The sequence below is a fragment of the Athene cunicularia genome (assembly GCF_003259725.1).
Source record: "Athene cunicularia isolate RWA chromosome 2 unlocalized genomic scaffold, athCun1 chr2_part1, whole genome shotgun sequence".
In the NCBI taxonomy this organism is placed as follows: domain Eukaryota; kingdom Metazoa; phylum Chordata; class Aves; order Strigiformes; family Strigidae; genus Athene; species Athene cunicularia.
The window spans coordinates 111,436,859-111,458,852 of NW_020799095.1; the positions used below are offsets into that span (position 1 = coordinate 111,436,859).

The 21,994-nt window shown below is 38.7% G+C and overlaps 1 protein-coding gene across 1 annotated transcript in view; it reads right to left on the reverse strand.

Annotated features, from left to right (window-relative positions):
- Window positions 1–9,817: 9,817 nt before the first annotated feature.
- Window positions 9,818–21,994, reverse strand: part of ATP6V1H (ATPase H+ transporting V1 subunit H) — a 59,346-nt gene continuing 47,169 nt past the window's right edge. The window contains exons 13-14 of the mRNA XM_026842463.1: window positions 17,321–17,434; window positions 9,818–10,703 (exon numbers count right to left, since the gene is read on the reverse strand). Coding sequence (XP_026698264.1) covers window positions 10,643–10,703; window positions 17,321–17,434 — 175 coding nt within the window. The 3' untranslated portion in view covers window positions 9,818–10,642. The remainder of the gene's footprint in view (window positions 10,704–17,320; window positions 17,435–21,994) is intronic.

Genomic DNA, 21,994 nt, shown 5'->3' on the forward strand with positions numbered 1-21,994 from the left:
GAGTAGTTACCAATACCTAATCAATTCAGTTAAAGTAAACAAGTCACTAACAGCTCATAATCCAAATAAATTTTGTAAAAATAAAAAAATAAAAATATTTTTTTTAAAAAAAAAAAGCTGCATTAACAATCAGCCTATTAAACTTTGGAAACATTTCAGAGCAATTCAGCTCAGGAAGAAGACTGTAAATCCTCTTAATTAGAGCTTGTTATGTAGCTACACACACACACACAAACAGTCCCGCATTTCAGGAAAACATGTTAGAAGACTTCTAATTCTTGCAAGCAGAAGCAGGAGTTAACCTCTTCTTAGCTCCAGAGCTAGAGAAAGCAGAAAAGCTTTACCCTTTCTGCTAACAAAATTAGGAACACGCACAAAAAATTTCTGCTCTTACATCCAATACTCTTCCAAAGCCTTATAAGCTTTTATAGGATTATACTAGTTATCCTCATCAGGAACACAGATGGAGCTCATTTGCTGCAGTCAAGAATTAGGTTACGCTGACCCATGGTTGGAGATAGCAGCCAGCAAAGGCCAAACAGAACAAACGACTGAAATGGTAAAGGATGGGTAGAACCCAGATACTGTTGTACAGCTTTCATACTGATGTGAAATCAGGCAGTGTAAGAAAGGCGGTGGCAATGATTATTAATTATTAATAAGTAAGGTAGCACAGAATTATCTCTGATTGAACGCCTACTTAATGCTGCGTATCTTCTCCTCATATCTTCATCTTGCTCCGCACCAAAGAAATGAGGCCACTGTGAAGGCACTGATGAACCAAGAATACCTGCGTGATGTTAACAGAACATCATAGTACTTACATCAGAAAGAAACTATTCAAGGGGGGAAACAGCTTTGGGGAAAATTATTTTGAGACAATAGAAGTGACTTTCCCTATTATTTTCAAAAAAAAAAAAAAAATATTACCATGGGAATGGAGTAATGCAATAGCAAAAAATACCTGGGTTACTTTGGATGGTTAAGGGTGAAGTGAATATTGACATATTTGCCCACATAGTTCTTCAGATGCAAGAGAAATACCAAATTAGTTAACAATATACTCTTGTGTGTTGTTACATCTCAGAGCGGTTCATTCTGTGTGAAAAACAAGTCGAACCAGCAGACTCAGTCACAAGATAATTATGAAGTACCACATATACAAAAGCTGCTTTGCTTCCCTGCAACAGCAAACAAAAAATAGTTGTGGGCATAAACAGCTTAATTAAGGCATTTTTAAAACTTAAATATAATACTGCAGCCTTTCCCAGAAAGCCACAAGTCTGGCCCAGCAAAGACAACAGAAACACAGCCTATCAGTTCAGTAATTAAATCTCCAGTTATACATCAGCTCATTAGTTCTGCCTGTGGTCCTCATGCTTAATATTTTTCTTTGTGTGAGGAGGTATCAGCTCCATTACAGATAATACATATACAGCCCATGTCTCATAAACTGATTCCGTCTAACACAGATGTGAGGCTTGTGTCAGGACTTTCTAACACCTTTAATACATCAAGCCTGCAGTGCTCTTAAGTTTTGCATTCTAACTCGAGAAAGAAAGCAGTGTTTGCAATACTATTAGGACTTACTAGAGACAGAGATAACTATTTCTAAGTAAGTTCCCTCTAAATGACTTTGGGAGGTGTCTGGGGGAGAGTTACTGCCACCAAACTTTAAGTAGTTATAGGAAAATATCAGCACAAGAATAAGTTATCATATTCTTACCGTAGCTTCAGTGAATCTGGAAGCAAGAAGGTTTAAAACCATCAGGGAAGTGGGTTTCTGGTCCAGTCTCCCAACAGGAAGAGTAGGAGCAAGAAACACAACTGACACTAAGACAAAGGCAATTAATCCTGCAGCCATTAGAATGGGGGCCCAGAACCAACAAGCCAGGCCTTTGCTGATCTTTCTTGAACCTTTCCCATAATCATGAGACAATGCTCTGCTTCCACAGATTCAAGGATTCACAGCCCTTCAAGGATACTGCTTAAGCCCTAAGAAAAATTCATGGGAAAACAGGCAGCGACTTTGCTTCAGAGCCCTCCCTGCTCCCAACACAAACCTTCTCCATTCCCTGCTGCAGCATCACCTCATGCACAGACACTTCCACTAGCCTGAATCCTCTGTTTCAGAAGAGGTCTCTGCAAAGATCTGCCCAGGGAAACCAGATCACTGAATTAGCCTTTGAAAGGGATGAAATCAAGAATAATTTTTATGCTAGGGCAATCCACCATTACAGCTGAACACAGCAGATCCCTCACTGATGCCCTGCTCAAGCTGCCATAGCCGTCTGGAGAGGATGTGGTTACCAAGCAATGCCCAGCACTGCTTACAGTGTCTGCTAAAAAAGCTGAGCCCTTCTCATGAAAACCTTTTTTTTTTAATACAAACCAGTTATCTCTTGATGCCGTGCCTCAGAAGGGAGGCTACACGGCAAGATAGCTGCAGAGCCTGTTCCATCCTCATGGCTTATAACTGACTATTTTCATAAGAAATTTCATCAGAACAGAGATTGCTTTTGTTTAGCCTCTTTGGCTTATTACAAATCCTGGGCTGCAACAGTGGTGATTAAATAATATTCCCAGGCACTGGTTTAATTAAGCAGTGTAAGTTATTTATGCTAGACGGAGCTCCTGATAATATTGCAACCTTTATTTTTAACTCCTTTACTGCAAAGTTGTGCTGAGAAAAAGCACTATCTGTTCTCTACATCGGTCACCCCTTAGAAATTACCAGACACTCATTTTCAAAAATGCTAGGAGAAAGCATGAGGTTTTGTCAAAGTAATGTTTACCAGAAGCAAATTCCCAAAGTTTTAGAGAAGCTTTATACAGATCCTGTTCTAAAGGCCTTTCAGGGCAATTATTGTATTCAAAAAACTATAGCCAAAAGATACTTTAAATGGACAGATGTGTCTCTACCTGGTCTGGCAGCAGAGTTTCTAAAAGCTTAGAAAAATCAATAAAAACAAATGTTTAGCCTTTGGTCATCAGTGAGCAGCCCCTCTCGGGGCAAAACAGAAGTGACTATACATAATGCTTCAGGTATATAAGGCACCAGTTTAACTTGTTAAAGACCAATACCAGGAATTCAACCAGGACACTGAGGCTTAGGAAAGGTGACTGCATTAAAACAGGAATGCAGATAGAAGCTAGAGGCAGCTGCATATTTCTCCCCAGTACCACCCCCCAGTGCCCAAACCTCAGCATCACATGGACCCAGGTTATTCCCGAGGTCCCTTCAGCCATGTGTCTCCTTACCACAACTCCCCAGCCAGGCGATAGAAACACAGCAGCACCCCTTAGTTGCACGAATTCTTTGCTGCCAGGTATTTTTACCTGAACAACCCAACCAGCTCCTCTTGCCCTCACATAGGTGAGTGATGCCCTTCTCAGGCACGGCGCACACATCAGCCTAAAAGTAGAAAGCCATGAGACTGTTATCAGACCCTTGAGTAAGTCTCCGAAGTGTCATTTGATCAGGTATGGCTCTATTTCATTTGCTCCCCAGGCACTTCAGATAGGAAATAGCTTGCCTATCACTTCATAAAATGGCAAGTTTTATCTGCAATTTCTAACAGCTTCACATAATAGAAAAAAATATAATCGAGATTTTAAAAGAAGTAGCTTTAAAGGAAGTACAAACAACTCTCACTGGGGGAAAAGCTACATGGAGCTCTTTAGACATAACCACAACAGGAGGAAATATTACCTTGCCTGGTGTCTATGCCTCAGGGGGAACGGGTTGAAGCTGTAGGTCTGCTTACAGAAGGAAACAAGTAGGCAGCAGTGACATATCTTTAGCACAAAGTCACACAACCCCTTCTACTACTTCGCCAGCCTCCCAGAAAGCCAAAAGGTTAAGTGGGAACAGCAAGCAGTTGTTCACCGCCCTTAGAGCCAGCATTTGTATCAAGACACAGGATGGAAGCAGGATTAGACACACTCAGGAGAACAGCAAAAATGCAACATCTGCACCACCATGAAGCTTCACAGCACATATTCTCAAGGGGTTTGGTTTGTTGGTTTTTTTTTTCCCTAAGGTAAGCAAGGTGGTAGCTGTCTGTCTACAGAGAGGGGAAAAAAGCTATCAATATTCATTCTTTCATAACTCTTGCAAGACCATACAAGCTGTTGACAGCTGAAGTGTGGCTTGAGAAATCATCCTACATTTGCTGATCTCTCTTGGAATCCATTTACCCAACAAACATCACAAATTCAATTACTTCTGTGGAATCCAGATGGGGCACAAGGGAGAAGCAAACAGCTAGAGATGTTGTACCACATGCATGTCAAATTAAATATAGTTTGAGACACCGAGCAGAGAGAGTAGTTGGCACAGAGCAGTCTATTTTCACAAAGACTAAGAATTAACTTGCTTTTACATGCTACAAGCATCACCTACACAAGCTGCAATGGAGTACATTTCAGAGTGTTTCTCCAGAAGTGGTTTACCCTTCACTGTTACTGATGATAAAAATTTACTATGGTAAAAAGAGAATTGATGAGAAAAAAGGTTGTTTTTTTTTTTTAAATTATTACTTTATTTCAGAATTTTATTTTACATTGAGAATACACTACCTAATTCTGTCAGGCTATGGAGACCAAGGCACGTGGATTAAATTTCGAGTATCATGCTGCTGATACAGCAGGGCCTGAATCTTGTGAGATATGACCAGACCGAATACAAAATATTATTATGAGCACTGCATGAAAAAGGTCTTCAAGATTATGCTCTTCAGAATCATAATTTTCCAACACCTGTTTCTCAAGCCATCTTGGGGCAGGAGGTGAAGAAGAACGTTTTAAAAATCTGTTGATTTCAAGTATTATATTTATTGAGTCTGGTGATCTAGAATTACTCCATAGTATGAATTGTCTTTTTTAACCCAAATTGTGATTTTTCATATCTGCCTACAACAAAAATTTAAACTACACTAACATGAAGCTGTAGTCTCATAGCCAGAGAGTTTTACAACCCTACTGCTGTAGAAAAAAAACACCTCCCTCTTGAAAATACAAACTTAGAAAACCAAATTGCATAAACAACAAAAATTTGCAAGTGACTTTACCAAAAAAGGAATTCATGGTCCTTACTACTCTAAAATAAATAAGGAGAGAATGGATAGTGATGGCAACAGTGGCAGCACTGAAAAAAAGTCCCAATAAAGATGACACTATAGAGAGAAGTTCTGCTTATTAGTTTCAAACAGGCACTCAGAAGTGGTTTATTTTTTCCTGCATAAAGCACTGAGTAGCTGGAAGCCAGATACAAAATGATTCTTTATAAATGGTTTGAAATTAAAATATCCTGTGATCTCCTAGACAAAAAAAAAAAAAAAAAAAAAAAAGTTGTGACACTGAGAAATCTTGAAAGCAAAAAAAAAAAACCAAAACCCCAACATTTCTAAAGGTCATTTTTCTACTCACTACTTTATGTCAAAATTACTTCATCTTTTTAATTGCTGACTAAAGTATCTTGCCCTGTGTTTGCATGCACTCACAAAGTATTAGCTGTGATCCCCACACTGACAGACTCATAATCCAAAATTGTATTTTAACCATTTGAACCTGACAGAATAGGCTTGGCTTGCACACTCCCTTTTCACGGAAGTTATCTAGAGAATGATGACCTTTAAGTATGAAATTTGTCATGTTTTCTTGCTACAAAATAATCTGATGCTGTAGCAGTTCTGTGATTTCCAGATCATTAGGTTTTAACTGTCATTGCCACAATCAGCTACCCAATTTCTTTGCCCAGTTTTTGACAGAGCTGGATGCGTGTACTTTTTAAAACACTTTATGATGACACTGAAAAAGTTATTTTAATTTTCAGCTTGACAGTTTAGTCTCAGACAAGGCACAGAATCCAGACAAGGCAAATTACCTGAAGAGCCTTGAAAAAATTGTATCATGAATATGCACATTAACAGCACCAAAGATGACTCATGAAAAACTAAATTGTTCCCTTCTGCATGAAAACTAAATCTGCAGAGGGACAAATTGTGCACTTCTGGCAAAACCTGTGAGATTATCAGGCTAAAAAAAAAAATAAAAAAAATATATAATATATATTATATATTATATATAATTATAATATTATATATTATATATTTTTTATTTTTATATATATATATATATATATATGAGTCCCACTGCCCACTTTTATTTGAAGGAAGATTTTTTTCAAGTTTTCCCCATCAAGAAAAATTACGTTCCCATAGCATAGAAGTGTTGTTGGATACAAACAAGTAACAGACACAAGACACTCTGCATAACAGTCAGACATTCTTTCATTTCTGGTTTTTATTAGGCTCCCTACTGTACAGTAACTTAGCTTAGAAGCAGCAGTAAGGCCAAGGAGCAGGTCATAAAAAATATTCCTAAACAGAGGATATCAACAGTTTTCAGCACATGTGTTCAGCAATATCTGATGCATCTCAGAACTGGCCATGCCAATGAAAGATGCATACCCCAAGAAAAGAAGAGTTCCCACAGAACATTTTGGAGTCTAAGAGAAAGTGAATATAATCAACATACCTGATCATCGTGAGAGCACTAGCTCTGTTCTCAACTTTTGATGCAGCACACGGTTCTAAAAAGACAACTCACAACTACTCTGCAGAAGCAGCCAAAGGGAAAAGCAGAAGCTTTTGGTTAGAGATGAATCAACAGGATTTCTTATGACCCCTTGTCAATTACTGGGCTAAAACTAGCATGTCATTCGCAAAAAAAAAAAAAAAAAGGCCCAGCAGGTCTGAGTATTAGAAGTTGTTGACAATCTTCATTTGTTCATGCATGTGCACAAAGACATTTTTGCAGTTCTGATCAGATACTGAAAAGAGGTTTGATGCAAGCATCCAGGGCCCAGGCCCTGCTCAGCCCTGGTTTGTTTGTAGCAGAGTAGCTCACACCAGCCAAGCCCAAGATCTGGCCTCCTCTTCATGCAACTGGAAGCCTTAAAATCTCCAATGGCTTGTGGGAATAAACATGCACTAAACATGGGATCAAAGCACTTTCCTGCCTTAATTCCAGATGTCAGTACTGTTCCCTTTCATGCTTCCCCTGCATCCCTCCTGCACTGAATTGTTACAGGTTTAAATTCTTTGCTGCATCTTGCAAACTTACTCAAATTTATTTCCCATTTAAATTTCAATCTGAGACCAAAGATGAGGATATAATTTACCAGATGTATCATGAAAAGCAAAAGAAACATCAATGCAAAACTTTAAACTCAGCTTGTAAAGATTTCAAAGACTCAGTTACTTTCATTTTAGAAAAATTAAACTTTATTTATCCTTGGATGCAACATGAGTGAAAACAAAAATTAGGAAAATTGAGAAAAACTTCATAAAGAGAAGACTGATTACCATAATTTGGAGAAAGGTAACTGCAGCTCCTTGCTTTAAAAGCAAGTTAGTCATCTGGTCCATGACAGCTAATCTCCAGTTATTTCTAAATCTTCATGTCACCAGAGGGAAGGAAGGAAGCTGCTGGCACACACTTCTCTTCCTAACACCAAGTTCTACCCACATTGTTATCACACAGCCCTGAAGCGTTCAATCTGCCACCATGGCATCTGCCTACCTGCCCCATGCCAGATTTTGGGAGGATGAGGCTGAGCGAGTTAAGTGAGCTAACACAAACAGGTGAATAGTAAAAACAGCTTTAGCTTTTGCTATGAACACTAATTGTAACTTGTCAGACAAAACCCAGGTGCAGTAGAAAGTTTTACAAATTAGTTGAAACTCAACAAAAGCTTTTGGTTGAGTTTCCTGATTACAAAGGTTAAAAGTTCCAGAACAGCTCTGCCCCATTTTCTTTCATGGGACCATGGGTCCAGGCCTTCCAGCAACTACCAGTATAGGCCTGCCATGGGATGGGAGATGGAGAACCTACAGCTCCCTGCTATGCCAAGATTCCCCAGGACCTCTAGGAGAGGGTGAGAACTCACCCCCCTGGGGAAGCCTCAGCTGTGACAACTTGACAGTCCAAATTACTGGCTGCACATAAGGATCCTCCATTACCCACCCTCCCCTCCCCCCGGTTTCTGGGCTTGTTGCTGTACAGTTGTTGGCATGAACTCCCTGAGATCACAACCCTTGAGCCACATAAATATTAATCACCAGGGGCTGGAAATCTCATGGCTTTCAGGTTTCACAGGCACCAGAGTATCAAATACTGCACACTGATATAAATGAAACATCACAAGCTTTTTTTACTAAATGGAGGTGAATGCCAGGTATCAATCACATAGCTTGGAAACAGACCACATAAGAACTAAACTATGCCCAGGAAAGATGGGGAGGGACTCTCCCAAGGAGTGTAGCGATAGGATGAGGGGTAACAAGTTTAAACTGAAAGAGTAGATTTTATATTAGATATAAGGAAGAAATTCTTTACTGTGAGGGTGGTGAGACACTAGGTAGAACAGGTTGCCCAGAGAAGCTGTGGCTGCCCCCTCCCTGGCAGTGTTCAAGGCCAGGCTGGATGGGGCTGTGAGCAACCTGGTCAAGTGGAAGGTGTCCCTGCCCATGGCAGGGGGGTTGGGACTAGATGATCTTTAAGGTCCTTTCCAACTCAAATCATTCTACGATTAACACTAGCAAAGCAATGGAGAGGAGAATTTGTGTAATACATTAACACAATATTTATATGTTTCAGCACAATCCCTGTGAGAAATTTTATTTAATGTTACGAATAGCTTGGTTATTTCCAGCTCTCAAAAAAGAGGAGGGGTTGCCATCAGACTACCAAGCAGCATTTCAGCATTCCCTTCAAAAAAGGAAACAATGCCAACTTCTGATTTTGAAGATGGGGGTATTTTCTTTCCCCATTAATGCCCTGTCATGGTTCTTGTGCCCAACATTACAGCTGTAACCATAGGACCAACCTTTCACAGCATCTTCAACACAAATCTTAGGCTATGCTTACATCAGCAGGAAGTGTGACACAAGAATCTGACTTGTAGAGCAAGACATTTGGCACTAAGAATTCAGTTTTCACTCAGCACGCATTTCAAAGGGCCATACTTCAAACAAAATCTTACCTGGTCCAGTGGACTGATCATTTGCCAAGTAGCCAAAACGCACAGGATGTGTGTCCCACAGTTTAACTATCAGAGAACCCCATTCATGCACTGACACCATCAGTGGTACAAATTGAAGTGTGAAAAGTAGGAAAGACTCAGATTTATTTAAAGAGCATTCAACTGACCCAAGATAAAACTGGCAGCATAGGTGCATTCTTGTTCTCCCAACACTGAGATAAGATCCATCAGATAACCTTCACTCCAACTAAAGTTAGTTTAATTCTTTTCAGGCTTCAGCATCTATTCTTATGAATAGTCAGATTCTTACGAATCAGTGTCAAAGCTTATGCCTCCTATATGCAGAAGTAAGCAATAGTCATTAATCTACACAATCCAGTTTTAATTAACCAGGTCAAGAAATCATTACAAACTGGCACCCCTTAAAAGTCTTCTCTCCACTGCAAGAGTAGTCAAATTTTAGTTATATATAAAACACTCCAGACTCAGCAAGAAAGATTTTTCCAATTTGTTTTTTCACTTGATGACAAAGTACCCTAAGCTTCATCAGAGACTTGCACCATACAAGACTACTGATGAGATTGTCATGTTCTCTCATCTCTTTTTTCCATTCTAAAAATGAACCACAAGAATATTAACTGTTGTGTTGTAAGTGCCTTGAGCCAAGCTTCTATATATGCAACAAGACTGTTCTCACATGCCAATCCAATATCATCTTTGACTTACTGATGATCTTTGTAACTATCATGAGCTACAAAACACTGGAAAGATAGCCAAATTATTTGGGTAATATAAAGGAAATACGATGGATTTTAGATTTACACCAGAACCCCAACATTTACAAGTATTCTCAAGAACAAAAGCTCTCCATGAAATTCCAAGTTCATCAGTTACTGCACACTTGCTATTCATAAAAAACCCCACAAGTTGACCTCTGATCTACAGCATTAACACTGTTACACAGCTTGACCTTTTCTTCCATTAGAGGAGTATTTGTTTCCTTTTCCTCTTCTCATGTCCAGATTTTTTTAAATGTAGTTTCTAACACGAGAGGAGTTAGAACCCCACCCCAAAAAACCCCCATAGATTTGCTTTTATATACAGTTTTAATATTATCTTGAGACTTATTATATATTTTAGTACTGATAATCAACATTTCTCAGGCTACCGCATTTCCTACAGAACACCAAGTCAAAGCTTTATTAATTTGTCTGGAGACATGTAGGGACTACTTGTTTTTCTTGGAAAGTGACAACCCTGATAACCCACTAAAAGACAAAAACAATTTTTCTAGGCTAATTTTAACATGGAATGAATATCCTTTAATAACATTCTTTATTATGAGAATAAATACATAAAACAAACACAATATATTAGCCACATTTTCCTCATATACATTCAGAATATAACAGGAAGCTAATAGGCATAATCATGAGAACTAGTTGAACAAATAAATTTTTACTAAGCCAACAACACTGGAGGAAAGCTGGAAAGTTTATGCACTAATAGCAGGCAAAGAACATGTGATTTCAGTGTTTCCTTGATATTAAAGACAAACATACTGCAGTTATAAGCATGAAATGATGGAAATGTTTAGCTCCGTGCAGTGGCCGTTTGAGGTTGTTCTGACTGCAACTGCTTTCCAAGGTATTCCCTGAAATACAACAAAAAATTAGATTAAGAAACATTCTTGAGAGTGGAGAGTAGGACAGTGGTGGGAAGTATGGAGAAAGAGAGAAAAGCTTTAAGTTTAGAATTACTCATTCAAATAACGTCTACCATCAACAGTCAACTGGAGCTGCTACAGGAGTACCTAAGCTTTAGGGACCCATCATCTACATCTCTGAAAATAAGGTACAAACTGAGTATCAAAAAAACTGTCTGGAAGAAGAAAAAGCCCAGTGGTAGGATTTAGAAGTCCTGGCAACTGTTACAGAACACCCACAAGGTACACAGATTTTGCTTGCCGAATATACATCTTAGAAGCTGTGGCAAAGTAAAAGAATCTCTTCCCATAACCGAGCTGCATAAGCACAAGTAATAACCGACAGACATACCAGCAATTTAACCCACAGGCTAGCAAAACAGACACCAACTGAAGAACTATATGTTCAAGCTGAAAGAAAGAAAAGATATTCAAGGCAGGACCACTGTATACCAACTCTTTCTTTATAGTGTTTTCCTGACCTGTATTTGGAAGTGCACTAAGTCACTTATATTATACCTATTCTCTCAACACTGGAACACACACACACAACACACACCCAATTATTAGCATTTGTCTTGAGCAACAATGTCTAAATTCTATGGAAAAATACTGCACAATTCTTCTGAACTGTTCTAATTTTTCACTGTCTCCTATGAAAGCAGCTCAACACTTCAGCGAACCTCAAAGAAGCTGAAAGAGGACTATTAGTAGTATCTGGCTTGTTCCTTGTTCCAGAAAATAAACTTCAGTAATTGTACCACTGTATCAGTTGAAAGAGAGGTTCCAGGACCTCTGAAATGTAGGCGTTTTTTCCATTGCTGATTGTACACTTAGCACCACAGTTTCTCTCACTACACAGGTATTTCAACCTTCACAAGTTAAGCATTAGAAGTAGTTCAGAGAAATAATGTTCAGAATAAAGCCATTTAAAAAAAACCCACAAATCTACAGTATGCACTTTTTCTTTATTAAAAAAAAAAAATCAGTCCTTATTGCAAATCTTACTCTTATTTTTCTTGTTTCAAAAAACAGTTTTCAGTTTACTGTCCTGTTGAACAGCTAGTCCTTATGCATTACAACTCCTATTGCACAATGAAGATGAGCATCACAACCGTACCACCCAACAGCACTTTTCTCAGTTTTAAAGTTAAGTATCTAGAAATAATTCCTATAAAGTATCATGTTAACTTCAAACTGCACTAGCAAAGAAAGTGACACATAATTTGTATGCTGAGCCATATGTTATGATTTAGCACCTTCCTTCACAGCTTTATCAGGTGTTGCTGCAGAATCACACTATTTTAATGCTTGGGCTGCACTCAGTAGGTATGACTCTTGATCATAATCGGCAGATTACTACCCTCAAAGTAGAAACTGCTGATGGCAAAGAAGGAAATGAGCTGCTCTCTTGGGGTTTTGCAGGACTCAAAGCTGTACCACCAAAATAAGCAAATTTTGACAGCCATCCAAAAGTACAGCCAGGAACTATGGAAGGGCTTCCAAACTCAAACCTCCTCATGCTCCTTAAGTATTTTTTGTCCTTGTTTCATACCTACATGCATGTACAGATTCTATTGTCTGACACACAGCCTTGGAACCAACCGACACTTGCTGCACACATGGCTCTGCTCAGCATCACAAGCCTGCAAAGTTATTTATGCTTAAAGCATACATGAACTATTCTGAATATGAAATTCCTAGGCAATTACTTAGAAGTTGGAAAATTAATCAAGCTCACAACCTGTAAGAGTACAACTATTGCATAGGTTACACTGGTTCAGATCCATGCTCACAGCTTACTGAAATCCAACCACACCACATGTATTCAACAAAAGTCTCTGAGCAGGCAGAGCAGTAGCATAGGTATTGTAGGTACTTAGTGCTTTAACAGACATACTCAACTTCTAAGGATAGTAGATAGTACAGCAGATACATGGCAGATAGTACAGTACCTTCCCTACAAAACCTTTTATTTCATTCATTTGCAGGTGGGAGGTTTAAGTCCAAGGACAACAGAAAAGCTCTTATCCTGCTTCCCCATGTCAAATGAGTACCTGCAGTTACTTCTGTTAACCACTAAAAAGGAACTCTATTGATGATGAAGGCTAAGAAACAGGATAAATACATACAGTTAATTGCATTCTCACGTAGGCACTGTTACCTAGATTTAAGCCTACTCTATAGTGTTGGGACAGGAAAAAAAAAAAAAAAAAAAAAAAAAAAAAAAAAAAAAATATCTTAGGACATACGTGGGCTTTGGACAACAAAGTTTATACCAAAGAAGATTAGGGACAAATACTGAATATTCAATGCTAATTCTGTAGAACAACAGCTTCTAAATACAGCACACCACAAATCCTAAGCAGTTTTAAGATTTTTTTAATGTCTCTGCATAACTAGTAATTTTAATAGAAAGCACGTAATTTTGTCTGGGATGTGCACTCTGAAAATCATATAAAGCTTATCTGAATTTGTTGCTTCATTCAGTATGCCGTTTATTAATTTTACCTCTGCATCAGTGATGCATCCTAACTCCAATTGTTAGCAGCTGCCAACATACTCATACTCTCCCTGTTGGTATCAATTCACTGAATAGCATTTTTTTCTAAAAGTCTGCCAGTTTAAAGGAAGTTTGTAGGTCAGAGCCTGCACAGGTGAAGGGATCCTGGAGAGATGAGGCATCACACCTGAGCCCAGAGGTAAAGAGATGCCATCTCTCCCTAACAGCAGCTCACTACTACAGCATAAACAGAAAGGTGAAGCAACAGAGGTTGGTAGTTTAGTCAATGGGAGCAACTGCCAAAAGATGCTACGAGTTCTGCCATTACGCTGACTCAGCTAGCAGAAAAACAAACAAGTTTGCAATCAGATCCACTTTGGTTTCAGTAGCACTTTGCATGAATACTGAATATTTGAGCTATAGAGGTTAAGCCACTGCACTTTACATTCACTTGAACAAAGAGCACACATGATCCATCTCTGCACGTCAGCTAGACTGAACATTGTCACAATTCTCTTTTATTTCTGACCTCTGGCCCCCAACTCCCAACAGCACTGCTGCTGACAGAGCAAGAAAACAAGTAACATGCTGTACTTACTACATGAATCATGAGCAAGCGTTCCAGGCCTAGCACAGCTAGAAGACAAGCAAGTGGTGGAAACTAATGCACAATGTTCTAGATGACCAGTAAGACCGTGAATAAATTACATGGTAAGTACAGAATATCTAGAATTCATCTAGCTCTTCATCTAGCTCCTATTTTAGTGAAGTGATAGAATGTTGGAATTAGACCCTTTAGAATTAAACCAAGAGACTATAGGTTCACAAATCAAAGACAAAAGATTATTCCCACTGCTCAACTTCAGGGACTGAAGCTGTTCTACACTGCCCTAAAAAGCAACCTGCTTCTCTCCGTTGTTCATAGAAGGAACTTGGGCTTCTCACTGCAGGTGCTTTTAGTCACAACATCCTTTCCCTGAAGTTCAGTAAAATCTTGTGCCACAATGCACATGAAAGGCACCTGCTTCATCTGTAGAGATTAACATAATGGATTTCTTTAAAGTGATATATGTAAGTGGTGTCAGTTTAGAACTTAATGATTTGATTCTTTTGAAGTCTGCATCATTAATAACATTGCTCCAACCAGCACTAGGTTCCCCAAAACAGTTCCTAATACTAAAATGGTCAAGTTGGATATTTCCTCTGAACACCAGCAAAGACAAGGACTAAGGAGAGGATGTTTCTCATACATAGTTAAAGCAGAAATTAAGTGGGACACACAAAAAAATCTGTACCATTATTGCTATGCTAAACTCCCCCATTTGCCATTAACAGGTTTTCACCATCAGCTTGGGGTGCCATGACTAACACAGTTCTAGTGAGATTAAAACACAGGATTAATTACCATTTAAAGACATTAAGTGATGCTAAAACGGTACCTTTTCTCCCTGTTTCATCAAGTGCATGATCATTTAACTTGCAAATGAAACTGGAATATTTCACCTGAACTTACCTGATTTGAAAAGCTGACAGCAGTTACTGCTTCTGCCAGTCTAGCTTCACTATTTAACAGAATGCCTGACAGTCTGATTTCTCCCCGTTTCTCCCCAACTTTAAACCTCCCAAGGAAAAGCCAGTTGAGCCACCTGTAATGAACTATTGAAATTACTTAGGAGTTAGTTGTCTCCAAGATGAGTTATTAGCAGTCTAATGATACAGCTGAATTTTAAGCAGAATGTCACTTCAGCTGCCCCATGACACTCCCTTTGTTCAGGTAGCATAAGTTTTCCTTGCTCTGCTGCTCCATGCACAGCACTTGTACCAAGCCTCAGTCTGGCTAAGCAAACCTTTATTTTCCAATCCTTCTCTCAGTTAGCCTCCAGATCTAGGAAGAGCCTGACTACCTCTGTCATACATGTGCGTCAGATAGCAATGCAGAGTTGTTCCATGCCAATCAAATTCAAGGAAAAAAAACTGCTTTAAGTGCAATAACTGGAATTCCAAAACACATGGAAGCAAGGAGTAAAATGCTTATTGCTTTCCCAGCTCTGAAGAGCAAGGTAAGCAAAACCTTGAAGTTGCCAAGTAATCCATCTCATGACAAAGCAAAGCTAAATAAGTAGGCGCTTTAACTGCGCTGTGCAGCCACCAGGGGACTCGGCTCTCTCTTCTCACCATACAAGCTATGAAACAGAAGAGCTCATGACACACATCGAAAGCTAGATCTATACAAAGACAGATCTAGCTTCCCACATACAAACGATGTGTCATTTCCTTAGCTCACTCTATCTGATGTCCATTCCAGGGGGAACGCTATTTTGGCAAATACGAGCCAAGGACAACGTGTCCCAGAGGCTTAAGTTGAAAATGGGAAAAAGCCAGGTTACGCATCCTGGAAAACTTCTACGACCTGTGAAGTTTGTGTGGGAGAAAGACCAGAGTTTTAGATTTTTATTACCAAACTTACAAGACATCAGAACACACATGAACTAAGACCTGTCCCCTCCTCCAGCAGGTAATTTCATTAACTAAGCCTTCCACAGTGTAATCTCTATTTAGCTATAGCTGATTTACAATACTCAGAATGCTTCAAACGTATCAGAATAACATAGTGAGAAAAGCAGCATATCACCAAATTTTCAAGTCGGGTGGAGTGTAATTTACAGTAATGACCCAAAATTAGGTTGCACATGACCACACATTTAGTCTCCATCTCCACACACTCAGAAATTCAGTGTTATTTACCAAAGTCCTCCCTACAGGTGAAGAATGCTGGATTTGTCATAGTAGGTTATCTAAATGTCTAGCATTTCTCTGCTGTACAAGGTTCCCATAGTATGAGAGAGGGGGGAAGCAGGATAAAAGGAATGTAACGTGCATGACAGTTAAAACCCTGTATTCTTTAGAAGAAAAGGGGGGAAAGTTGCTTTGTTTTACAGAAGATATACTGCAAGGAGAGGGGACAGGAGCTTTCTGTCAGCCTGGCTAGCTTGTCTCCTACAGCAAGTAGATGACTTAACCTGTCAGAATGTGCTTGATAAACCTTGTTCCCCTACCACTTTCACATTGTTAGCATTATCACTACTCAGCCTTTTAAAAAGATCACATTGTGTCAGAAGCGAGAAAACTGTCAAAAGTTACAGGTACTTCCAAGCACCAAGCTTTTCAGAAATAAAAGGTTGTTTAAGTTCAAAATTAAATTAGTTGTTTGTATCTCAAAATCTTTGTTCCAATGTACTGAGACATACTGTTGGATTTTATCTTTCTCTAAGGCAATGCCAAATTAGAAATATGAGCTTTGGTAAAATCATAATTAATAATCATATTAAGAATCCCTAATTAGTATTTTTAACTCTCCATGTTTTCTGCTTAGCATATCTGATTAGTTTGGCAAGCTGCACCAAGTTGTTGTGTGAATACTAAAGTTTTTCAGAACTTCAGCCCTTCAGTGCTGTTGGAAAGGCAGTGTTACCCACCAGCAAGTTCTGTGGCAGAACACACCAGGACTTCAGGGGTTTTGGAATTTTATTAGAGAGCTAGTCAACAAACAGTGAAATAAGAACCTCACTTCAAATGCTGTTCTCAGCAACTGATGAAGGAGGTATCAGCAAGTAATTTTCAACTAACCAAGCAGCCCACAAGCTTCTGCTACCCCAGGAGCTCAATAAGTTGTACTTGCGTCCCTTAAAATGGCAACGGAAAAATAACAGTGTAGAGTGAGGGAAAGGACTAGAGCAAAGAACATCAACTTGAACAAGTACAAGCCTAAAATTACAGCTCAGATTAAATATTAAGCAGTTCAAATAAGTTAAAATATATTGTTCGAGTTAATTACTCATATGACATTCAATCACGTAAGGTGCAGCTACTCAATTCAACTACAACCAAAATATACAGAAAACGTAGCTAAGATCTTACACATCAGCACTATATTGCTCATATCATTTAACTAGAGTATTACTGCATAAAAATGTTATTCCCCCCTTAAATCTACTGTCTTGAATATTCTCTCCACACCAAATATTTCTTATTGTTAGTAATACGTTAAATAATCTTCACATACCAGTTGTGAACCATCAGCTTTTGCACAGCCAGTAGTGCATTATAACGAACTTGTTGGTCTTCATGATGCATGTGGTTCATTACCAGCTGTTTACCACCAAGTTGCTCAATCACTCTGAAAGAGAGGAGAGGAGCAGTTTTTTTGACTTCAGCTTCTGGGTAGCTACCCTATCCAACCATTTCATGTTCAAGGCATTAAGAGATTAAGTTAATAAAATAAATATTATGTGACTTGCAAAGTATTTCTTTCCTAACATATACATCTAATTTAAGATATTACAAATGTAGATCTCGCATACTACCTACTGATTTATTTGTTTTTAAATTCACAACATCAGAAAGTGTTTGTAATGAACTCCTGTTTGCTACCCACTACCTACTTCCATAAATTTTTAAATAAACAACAATCAAGAAAGAAGCCCTTTTCATAGAGGGTTTACTTTACCCAACTTGCTGAACAACTCAATATTGGCTTGAAAGGGTCAGCAGGGTACAGCACTGTGATAGTTTAGGCCCTGCCAGGACTGGAGATCACATTGCTGTTGTCCCTCCCCCACCCTTGGACCGACTAGGGCACAAACCCGGGGTTAAAATAAGGAGAAATTTAATACAACAGTGTAATAAACAATATGAGCAACAATAGCAGTAATAACAACAATTAACAGTAATAACAGTAAACAAGACAAAAGATATACAGAGAAATACTGCAGTGAACACAGCCAGCCCACTGTGCGTGCTTCCCACGACCAAAGCCACAAAGGAAAGCTTCCCACACTCTAACGCCAGACCTGACATCAGCATGGTATTGAATAACCTGTCTGGAAATTCCTTCCCCCTGCTGGGGAAACCCTATCCTAGCTCAACTAGGACAAGCACTATCTATTATGGAGGTAGTTCCCTTTCCTCCATAAATTGATGATAACCAGGTCACTCAATTTTTTGCAAGAATAAAGCCCCAATCCAGTCCAGCAAATCCCCAATCCAGAAAAAAATGCTTGTGATCACACCAACATCTATTAAGCCATCCACCTGGTACTCCTCATAGTCCTTTTTGCCATCCAATCTGTACTAGAGCCACCAATATTGTTGCACAAGATAAAGAAGTGGCTGCTAAATTACCATTTCCAGAAAAATAGGCTTGAGCTTCATCGTTCACTACAAACTTCACCACAGTAGTCAGCCATATCTTTTTTAACAGCTATACCAAACCCCACAATAAATACTGATGAAACCTTGTATCACATGTAATGGATATATAATTTTTTAAAAATAGAAGACAACACACTTAAAACCTGAAAAAGTATCACTCTCCAGATGACACTCTACATGCAACATTTTGGTCTGTCATAACAAAGTAAATTTGGAGAGAATTTGCAAGGAATATATAAACTGATTACTGACTTGCATATGGTTTTCTACAGCGGTTCTCTCACAGGTCACTGAGTAAACATAATATCCTGTGAAGAGACTATTGTTTGCATTACTCCTAACTTGATGCTATCCTGCCATTCTAAGCTTGCATTAGCTACCTGCCTTTATTACTGATCTTTTCATGGCCGAATTAAACCATTACTACTGCACAACACAATATGTTTTTGTAAACTGCAGAATAGGTATAAAGACATAGTGTGGAGATGAAAAAGAGAATTTCCCATTTCATTTTATAACTCAGTCAAAACCATCCTGGAGACCACAGGGAATGTTATTTCCCAACAACATTAAAACATTTAAGGATGTTTCATACAACAGAAATGCATTCAGAAAAGTGCAATTGTTTTAAGCTGGAAATCCTTGCCAAGAATTCAACAAGTTAGTAATATAAGATTGAAAAAACCCTTTATGCCTGCCTTAGGCTGCCTCACATTTTTAATCACGAGTTAAATATAAGACCACTGCACACAAAGACAAGACTATGAAACACAAACAAGAATTTTGTCCTCATTACAGGACTAACTTGAACGCTGAATTTTCAGGAATTGGAAAGGCGGTAAAAGAGGCATTAAACTCAAAAGCATCCTTACACTAGGACCATGCAAGAATCAAAATGAAAAGTTAAAGTCCTGCAATCACAAATGGTAATAGAGTAATTCAGATGACAGTACATCACTGATATTACAGTTGAGAATATGAAGAGTCAAAAAACAGAGTTACCATTCTTGCATAACACTGTCAACCGGTAGAAATCACTTCCCAGCCATGTGTTTTAGACTGAAAGGTATGTAACTGTGAGGAAGGTTCACAGTGAATCCTGTTCCTTCAAGTTCCAAAACTGCTCAAAACACTACTTTCAGTTCTGTTTTCCTTCTCCTCAACTTCTGCTTACTTTACAGCAGTTATAGAGCCCAGTGGGGCAGTTACAGTATGTGTACATTACTACAGGGACTGTCCCCCATAGTAACAGTGCACTAAGCTAAGACAGAGGCAATTCAAACAAGTTTCTGGAGACAGATTTTAACATGACCCATTTAAAGGGAGAAAGAGGAAACAGAAAATGAAGACTAGATGATCTTTAAGGTCCCTTCCAACCCAAACTGTTCTATGATTCTATGAAGACAAATGAGAGCAGTTTAGACTGTTATAGCAGAAAATACCAATATGAAACCCACACTACATATCCAGAAGGAGATCAAGGTGAAAAAGGGAATTAAGCTGGTTTTGAATCATGAGCTAAGGAAGGGAATGGCTCTGAGTGTCAATCTCTTGCACATATAAAACATAAAAAACATGTTCACGGCACTCGGTTGACTGAAAGTGTTGATCTTGCGTAACAGTAACCCTTGGGCCACACCAGAAGTTGTACTGGATGCTGATATTTAGCCTGTGTTTATTTTCACTGACAACAAACACCAATGATGTACTTTATTTCTGCTGCTATACTGACAGAAACACACGTTGGTGAAGCTTATTAGAAGTCCATGGTGCTATTGCCTTGAGAATTTTGTCCAAAATTAGCAACTTTAAAGACAACTTAAAATTATTTAAGCTGACAACATTAGAGAACAGCCAAGCAAAAACGTAGTATTTAATTTAACAAACATTTTCTTTTGTCAAACAAAGGGAAAGGTTAGCCAGAACTGTAACTCTAGGTCTGCTGTGAGCAGCACGTAAATTTAAGAAGTTTTAGGTCTTGCAACGTTCAAAGGCTGAAGGACAATCCAAGTTAAGAGCTGAAGGATAAACACAGGAAACAACATTTAAAGACATTTGAGTTCTCTTATTCTTCTAAACCAACAAGTAGCATCCATTCTCAAAGTGAGTCATACAATGAGAGTGTGTAATGTCAAACAGGAGTGAGAACAATAATCAGCTATGTATCAAAAAACATCATAGTAAGAAATGGACTGTTACGTGGGAACTGACACACAGTCCTTCAAGCGTTTTAAGATTTTAGTCCTAAAATTGCTGAAGTTAAACTTAGTGAGAATACACTGGATTACAAAGGAAATTCTTTAAAAGAGATTGAGGCATTTTAGTTTGTCCATCAGAACAGAAAGCTAAATTAGTTAAGTCTTTAAGCAGAAAGCAGCTAAAGTACTAAAATTTGCTGTAAGAATGTGGGTTAGAATAGTATCTGGGATACTTATAATTTGCTGGCAACTACTCCTTTTGAAGTATGAGTCTCCACCTTATTGGAGGATAGCTTGCCTCCCCTCCAAATACCAGTTGTCATAAGTCTCTTTCAGAAGACATAGGAGCTAATTAGCAAATACACAGTACTGCTCAGTACAAATGGTACACACTGACCAACTCTGACATTTCTTAGTGGACCTAGAAAACAGTTAATTTGTTCCAGTAATCTGAAAATACCTTCACTTCAAGTTGCTTACAAAACCACAAGGGCCGTGACTCTCTCTAGAGCAAACTAGTCATCACAGAGGGTAAAAACTATATTAGAACAGCTACCAAGAAATGAATCAACATTTCTTCTGGTGCATGCCTTTTGCTTTAGTCTAAACAACTTATTCAAGACGTTTAGGCATAGGTTTCCTTCACTGTTAAGAGACACATAAGTATATTAAGTCAAAAATCTAGTTTGTATTTTCTCATTTGATCTAGTTTGTTTTCTCACCTTCTCGGTGAATTAAACTTAAGCATAACCTGCAATCCTTACGTAGCATATTTTAATATCAATAAGCAAAAAAGCCACAGGCAATGTATATACTCTAGCTGGTGTTGCATTTAGGGTGAGAATAAATTTGGTAAGAGATAAATCCCCTTTAATTCTAGCTGGTCCTCAGAGATTAGAGGGGCTAGGGGTGGCTGGACTTATCCCTGAATAGGTGTGCCAAATGGGGCTGTAACTATAGGTCTGACCTGGACACCTGAACAGCCCACATGCTGTAAATCCGGTTGCGTTCAAAACAAGCTGTCAGATTCATGAATACTGCGGATTAGTGGCCGTCACTATAGGTCTAACCCAGCCCAAACAGCCCATACACTGTAAATCTAGTTGCATTCAAGAGGAGCAGTCAGATTCACAAACAGTACTGTTTATTTTCATGCAACTTCTACAGATTTTTTTAAGATTGCCTATGATAAATGCACAAACTGCAGGTTGGCTATATAGCACTACACAAAAGAAAAAGAATTGCAAACACACACACAGAGTTCCTGGGTATACACTTGGCATAGCCGAGGAAATCTTACCAAAAGGCATCCCTCTGGGGGGGGGGGG